This window comes from Microcaecilia unicolor, chromosome 11 (assembly GCF_901765095.1).
Source record: "Microcaecilia unicolor chromosome 11, aMicUni1.1, whole genome shotgun sequence".
Taxonomy (NCBI): domain Eukaryota; kingdom Metazoa; phylum Chordata; class Amphibia; order Gymnophiona; family Siphonopidae; genus Microcaecilia; species Microcaecilia unicolor.
Genome location: NC_044041.1, coordinates 206,794,696 through 206,802,546, shown reverse-complemented (window position 1 = coordinate 206,802,546; position 7,851 = coordinate 206,794,696). Strand labels below are relative to the sequence as shown.

At 38.9% G+C, this 7,851-nt stretch overlaps 1 protein-coding gene across 1 annotated transcript; it reads left to right on the top strand.

Annotated features, from left to right (window-relative positions):
* Nucleotides 1-28: 28 nt before the first annotated feature.
* Nucleotides 29-7,436, top strand: TMEM234 (transmembrane protein 234). The gene is made up of 5 exons (XM_030219665.1): nucleotides 29-110; nucleotides 695-846; nucleotides 4,182-4,248; nucleotides 6,530-6,622; nucleotides 6,776-7,436. The coding sequence occupies exons 1-5, from the start codon at nucleotides 98-100 to the stop codon at nucleotides 6,850-6,852; spliced, it is 402 nt and encodes a 133-aa protein (XP_030075525.1). The 5' UTR covers nucleotides 29-97; the 3' UTR covers nucleotides 6,853-7,436.
* The last annotated feature ends 415 nt before the right edge of the window (nucleotides 7,437-7,851 follow it).

Below are 7,851 nucleotides of genomic sequence, written 5' to 3'. Positions count from 1 at the left end.
TGAGGGGCGGAAGTAAGTGAGGGTGGCACTGGGGGAGGTGCGATCTTATGTCCTGAGTGACTGCGACAATAAATCTGCTCTGTCGAGGGCGCTTGTCATGGTGACCGCGGGTAAGTGTGCGATATTTTACGCCTCTAAACTTAAAATGACAGAACCCCTTTACCCCCCCCCCCCATATCATAATATAAATACATTTTAAAGCTTCTGCAAAGAGGAGCCCTTGTGATCCAGAAGAGCAGCAGGTGACATCTCCTGAGGACATCAGGGTGGGTCCGGGTAAAACGTGGATCCCGCGGATCTCCAGCTTAGGACTTTAAATTCTGACTGCTCCTCCCCCTCCCCCCCCCCAACAGCTGCTCTGGGTAACATTGAATTAGCACATCTGGGCAGGCCTCCAAAACATTTCAGCCCTGACACATCATGCCTAATTTGTCTGTGCTCAATCCTGTGCTGTCCTCATGACTGTAACATAGTAACATAGTAGATGATGGCAGAAAAAGACCTGAATGGTCCATCCAGTCTGCCCAACAAGACACTCATATGTGCTAGTTTTTGTGTATATCTTACCTTGAATCATGCCTAATTTGTCTGTGCTCAATCCTGTGCTGTCCTCATGACTGTGCACAAGGTTATTTCATGCAGGAGCTGCCCCAGAGCAAGGTGTAGAAGCGCTTAACCAGTTGTTGTTTTGCAGGGGAGCTTGCCGCCATGGTCCTGGTGGCTGTGCTGTGGGGCGGCACTAACCCATTTTTGAAGACGGGCACAGAAGGTTTGGAAACCATAAAGGAAAGGAGCGGAGTGCTGCAGCTGTTGGCAGAAATGAAGTTTCTGATTCTCAATTACAAGGTAATACAGTTTTGTGCTCCAGATGTGGCCCCTGATTGGGAATGATATGCCTTCTGCTCTAGTCCTAAGGGATTTGAAGATGTCTCTTATACATACCAAAAAGTGACAGTTCTGCACAGGGCAGGTCTCCCTTGATTTGTCACTGCAGTGCTTGGTCACAATTAAATAATTTTTGATTAAATCAGAGAGCGCAGGCTTGGGCATTTCATTCGGCTCAGCCTCATTCTGTTCTTTCCAAAATGTTTCTGAGGCTACGAAGAGTATGTAGTGACCTTTCGGATTTTAAACATCAAGTAGTACCTATGGCCAAGAGATTTACAGAGAGGGGTTACCCTGAAGCATGTATTCAGAAGGGCATTAAGAGAGCGTTTAATGCCAATAGAGAGGAACTACTGTCTAAACAAGTGTTACATAGTACACCAGATATTGTTTGCAGTTTGAGATTTTCCAACTACTCTCATGACATTAAGAAAATATTGCGAAGACACTGGCACATCTTGGAGGGTCACCAATGTTTTCAGAATAAATGGCTCACTATAGCCCACACACGTGGTAGAAATATCAAAGAAATTGTGGCACCATCAGCATTACCGTCAGGACCATCACAACCATCATTACATGCAGGACACCAGCCTTGTGGCTCCTGCTCTGTATGTTCATCCAGTCTGACAGTTTCAACATTTATTCACCCACAGACAGGTAGACAATATCATCTTAATCATTCTTCTAACTGTAACACAGAGGGTGTTATTTATCTTATCATTTGTACTTGTAATTTGATTTATATAGGAAAGACCATTAGAAAACTCAAATTAAGGATGATTGAACACAGAAGTAATATCAGGAGAAAGAATATTACGGCCCCCTTGGTTCAACATTGTATAGACTGTGCACATGATTTTTCTGATCTCAGGTTCCTGGTATTGAAGGTAGCTAAAGCCTCATGGCGGGGAACAGATTTAAATAAGATATTGCTACAACAGGAACAACGTTTCATTTTTGAGTTGGATACGGTTTTCCCCACCGGACTCAATTCAGAAACGGATCTATCTGTGTTCCTCTGAGATGGTGGATTACACTTTATGTCTGTGCTTAGTACGACGACTTGAACAAATGACATCCCTGAGAATATCTTTATATATTTTTAAATTGGATGTTTGGTAAAATTTTAAGCACTGTTGAGAATTCTATTGGACTCTGATTAGACCTCGCTGCTCTTCTCTTTGGATGTACTTTGAGCAATTTTTACATCAGCAGTGATCGATAATAGAAAAGATTGATCTTATCTCATTTGAAATGAGAATGCCTCAATATTTTAGGGATATTAATCTGATAAATTCAATCTTTTGATGAGTATAATTTATCACTACATTTCCAGACACAGATGTTGGTTTTTGTATTTTAAATATGAATTACACACTGGCATGTGTCATGTGACAGCGATTTGTCTTATATCGTTATTGTTTACCATGTTTTATGCCTTAATGATAAATACTTTAATGATAAGTGGGTTTATGGATATTGGACGAATGAGAATGAATGTTTTTCAGCTCACATGATTTTAGCTCTCTGTTCCTGGATGAAGTCAAAGGCAGGGCATTACGAGTTTTTTAGTTTTTTCAGTATATTCTTTGTTTTATATGTTGAAAATTGCCCTATCACGTTGCTACAGAAAATACAGGCTGAAGTAATCTTGTGCGCATGCCCCTTATTATGGGGATTTTGATGTAAAGTTTAAAGTGGGCGATTGTGGATATTTCCGAGGACCACCTTAAATGTCTGACTCCGCCCCGTTACGTCACTGTAGGAAGTATATTTTTGAAGACTTGCGTGCGTACGCCACTACTTTTGGCGGTTGCCAGGTTTGAAGGCGTTTTTTGGAACAGAGGCGAGCGGTTCAAACAACGGGTAGGCATTGTCTCTCTTTTTTTAGTCTTTTCTTAATATTTGTATCGCTTGGGCATTAGGCTTATTTTAGAAAGTTTTATACCCACCGCTCGTCTGCTCATATTGTGGGCTGTATCTAAACTATGTTATAAAGACCCTTTGATTTTAATAGACGTATTTACGAAAGTTAGTTATATATATTTTTTATACATGCTCTCTTGCACTTATGGATACTAAATGGCTTTGAGGTGAGGTAAAGCAGCCCCAATCGGGGTTCAATACCAAGAATACCATGGAATCTGGTACTGCATACGAGAATTTGTATTTTAAAAGTAATTAGGGCTCTGGAAATAACGCTTTTTCCATTTATTTATTTGTTTTTTCGGTATAAGAGATGTTGTAAATGGCCTTATCATGATATACTTCAGTTAATACATTGTTTACGATATAAGGGAGTCCCTTTGAGACAGGGGGCGTTATTTTCTCTATTTGGAAAATCTATTGTTTACAGTTTGGCCACTATCAGATGATTGATTATGCACAACCCTTTTTCTTGCTCTCTCACATTAGGATTCTGACCCCGATTGGTTTACTTACCTTTTGTGCTTCAGTTTGCAAGCTGACTGATAGGAGTCCATTGGTAAGAAAGGGCCATTTAGTATATGCGATTTTATAGTGTCTAATAGACTCTGACAATGCTCCATTCAGAAACATGTGACTTGATATGACTATATGGATGAATTGACTTGCTTGTATATACAAGTGTTCAATTAAGTAAACATACATATGTGGGTATGTGTATGTATATATATATGTATATACATGCACATATATATATGGACATTTGAGCTTATAGAGAGAGATATATATATAGGTGGGCATATATAGATATCATCTAGGAATACACATTTTTTTAAAAAAGGAGTGTTTTTCTTTAAAACAAAAAATTTTTTTAAAGGTTTGTTTCAAATGTTGTTCAATATGTTTTTAAACGCTCTTTTAAATATTCTTTTAAATGTCCTTTTCTTTCTTTCTTTTTTATATATACGTATTTTTGTGCGTGGTGTGTGTATATATAGTACAGCGGTTATAAATGTATATGTATATGGCTTGAAGATATGACAATAATGTGCAATTATGGTTTATTGATATTGTTAAACCAATTTATGGTTTTTATTATTTTTTTATTTATTTGTATGTATCTTTATGTTAGACCCCTGATGCAGGCGTTTGTACGCCGAAACACGGCCCGTGTCGGGTATTTATGATAATAAAGGACTACATTTTTTCTCAATCCTGAAGGCCCAGTTTTTGCTTCTTTTTTGTTTCCATTTGCTTTATGACATTTTTGGTGTGTATTTTTGTGTGTGCATGGCATTCAGTATTCTTTATAATTGCCATTTGTCGTAGGACAGTAGCTCAGAAGTAATAATCTCTTCTTTTTGCAGTATATGTTGCCATTTCTTCTTAACCAGTGCGGCTCTCTGATCTTTTACATTACACTGGCCTCTTCAGGTAAATTCAACTTATTATGGCCTGAGAGCCAAGAAACATATTTGGACTGAAAATTGCCATCCATTCAATTTGTAAATAAATAAATAAATAACGTTATCTCTGTAAAGGACACCAGTCACATAATCTTGGTGATATTTTTAAAATCCTGCTTCTGGGCTATTTTTTATACAGTACATGAAAACTGTGCTTTTAAGAACTGTAAAATCATGTCATCAAGAAAATAAGTGTGAGAGTCTTCTAACTAGTTGTGAATTAAAAGTGCTGGGAGCAGTAATTGTGTCGCACATGTTTCCAAACAGGGATGGGCAGAAACAACCAGGGGAGTGGGTAGTAATTCCACAGGAGTCATTTGTTAATAACCAAATGACTATTCCATATGCACTAATAGTTATCTTGCCAACTACTGTAAAACACAGCATCTTACAACGTAATCAATATAATCTCTAACAACTGTTAAATGTAAGTCACATTGAACCGAAACTCGTTTTTGGATAATTGTGGGATACAAGTATGAATAAATAAATACAATAAACTGTGGCCTACCAAGATGACTCTTGCCGGATTATTACCCACTTCCCTGGCCATCTCTGCCCTTCTCGGAGGCAGAATTACTGAGAACAAGCTCAAGAGCAGAAAGCAAAGCTTAGCCCTCTGGACATAAGATTCTTACAGTCATTGTGGTCATAGTGCCAGGGAGGAAAGATCAAGGTTTCGTGCTGAAGAGGAAGGTGTGGGCCAGTTGGGCATCTTAGAATGCTGGTCGGGAGTAAAGCCCTAAAGTAACAAAGAAGAAAAGCTTTACAGAACCCATCTTAAAACTGGTGGAGGGTTATGAGCACAAAATGCTCAAAGTCTAGGCAATCAAAGTCAACAAAAGTAGTGATCACTCCTAATACCCTTGTGTATTCTGTAGATCTTTGTCGACAATCGTTGATTCATTTTTAGTATCTATCATTAATAGGAGGAAAAGAGCCTCAGTTGTTGCTGACACCCCTATTTTGAAGGGTATTCATAAGAACAACATAGTGAAGTGTTCTCAACTCAGCTGTACTCAATCATCAGCTCCAAAAAACCTCCCTAAAAATCATGCACATTTATTTCTTTATCATTTTGTTTTCTTATCCATTATTGAGCAAAAGACAGGACTGAGAGAGACTTCTTTGACGTGGACAATCCCAACGGCAGCCTGTTTCAGTATCACTTCTTCAGGGGAAGTCCTAAGATAGTTTCAGTCTCAGCGACTCAGCAATTCATCCATGTTGCAACAACTGAGGCTCTTTTCCTCCTATTAATGATAGATACTAAAAATGAATCAACGATTGTTGACAAAGATCTACAGAATAGACAAGGAGTGATCACTGCTTTTTGACTTTGAGTGGAAACTAGTTTGTAGTGATTGGGTTCTTCACAGTCTAGGCAATACAATTCCTAATCTGGAAGCCTGATCATGACAGAGACTTGGTTTGGTAAGTTCCAGGCATGGTTTATCTTTCCTCTGCTTCCCCCATGTGTCCCTCTCGTGTAATGTATCCAATTGTAATATAGGCTCTTTTTCTTTTCCTTTTCATTGTTTGTTTATACGTCACTCCACTCTTTATTGTTAACAGTTGTAAAGAGAGATGTGTAGTATATCAACAAATATGAATTCATGTACACACAGCCAGAATTGCCCCCTACAATATTTGCTGCCAAACTACTATTGTGTCCTTCATTATCATGTTACCCAAGATCTTCTACCATTATCAAATGTACAATTTCGTTATGATTTTCATATATTTCTTAAATTTCTATTACTACGTTTGCTTGTTAAATAATACCATGTTCTATCATTATCATATTACCCCAAATTCTTCTGTTATTACTAAATGTATACTTTCTCATGTATTCTCATTATTCATGATGTATTGTAAGCCACTTTGAGCCCGCAAAAAGGTGGGAAAATGTGGGATACAAATGCAACAAATAAATTTATTTATTGCATTTGTATCCCACATTTTCCCACCTTTTTGCGGGTTCAGTGTGGCTTACAATATGAGTTAAATGTTGGAAATACAATTTGTTACAGATTAGTTATGGATTACATTTTGCAGAGTTATGCGAAACAATTGAGTGTCGTTAAGGAATGTAACAATGGAGCACAAACATTGAAACTTTGGGAAATAAAAATAAAATCAAATATGGAACATTAGTATCTTACAGGGAAAGCAGGTGGGTTTGGAGAGAAGAAAGCACTGAAATGGCTTGTAGAACAGCATTAGTAACTGTTCTCTTTGGGTTTCAGACCTGTCCTTGGCTGTACCACTCTGCAACTCAGTTGCTTTGCTGGTTACATTGGCTACTGGAAAGGCACTCGGTGAAGACATCGGTGGAAGACGTGAGTAAAAATAGAAATGCCTTCTGCTGCCAGCTTCACACAGTTGGCAATCCACGGACTGTATCCGAGTCTACCATGGAAATGATGTAAAGAAGTGGCTGCTAAGACCAATTTCAAATGAAGCCCTAATGTTTTTTGCTTTTATTTTCCTAGGAGCCGTGCTGGGAATGATGCTGACGGCATTTGGTGTAACACTGTGTATCACAAGTTCCATGAGTGAGCAACTGTGAGATCCACACTGGCCCCAATCCTGGGTTAAACTGTCCAGCTGTTGAAGCATAGCATAGTAACTCATGTAAGGTTAACTGGCCTCCCAGATCTGCACAGCAGGAAACTAGTACAATCGAAAACTAGTTTCTTAGAAGGACCAAGTGGTTGGTGTAATTGTAGAGTTGAACCTTGAACAGGGGAGAGATGTGTCCATCTGCGACCGTTTCCTGGTTCTTGTTCAGAAACAGAAGCAGCCTCAGCAGTTAACATGAACAGAAAAGACAGAGCTTGAGTAAGGGAGACGTGAAGAGAATGAAACGCCTTAAGGGACCAGGAAACAGAGCAGATGGTTGATGCAGTCCTAATGGTTAAAAATGTGGGAATGAGAGCAGGAAAGCTCGAGCTTGTCCTGTCCTCTCACCACTGCAGACAGTTTGTGTATAAAAGCTTTACATGGGGTGGGAAGAGCTGTGGCCCATAACAAAACTTTTGTACCTTTACCTGAGAATACTTCAACTACTAATACAACTTATCTTTTCTATAGCCACTGAACATGTAAGAGACAGTCCCTGCTTGACAGAGCTTACAGTCTAATGACACAAATAAGGGATAAGGGAATTACTTACAGACATGGGCACTGAACAGGTGAATAGCAGTTAGGAGTTAAAAGCAGCCAAAAAAAAGTGGGCTTTTAGCCTAGATTTGAAGATACTACTACTACTATTTAGCATTTCTATATCGCTACAAGGCGTACGCAGCGCTGCACAAACATAGAAGAAAGACAATCCCTGCTCAAAGAGCTTAAGCTTGATATATACTGATTCAGGAAGTCTATTCCAGGCATATGGTGCAGCAAGATAAAAGGAACAGAGTCTGGAGTTCACAGTGGAGGAGAGGGATACAGATAAGAGAGATTTACCAATGAGCAGAATTCCCATGAAAGTGTAGGAAGAGTTGAGAGATACTGAGGAGCTGCAGAGTGAATGCACTTGTAAGTCAATAAGAGGAGTTTGAACTGT

Bases quoted from the DNA above. Each gene is read 5' to 3' on its own strand.
- TMEM234 (XM_030219665.1), top strand. The intron at 4,249-6,529 runs GTAAATTCAACT...TTTGGGTTTCAG, and splicing joins CATTACACTGGCCTCTTCAG to ACCTGTCCTTGGCTGTACCA. The intron at 6,623-6,775 runs GTGAGTAAAAAT...TTATTTTCCTAG, and splicing joins TGAAGACATCGGTGGAAGAC to GAGCCGTGCTGGGAATGATG.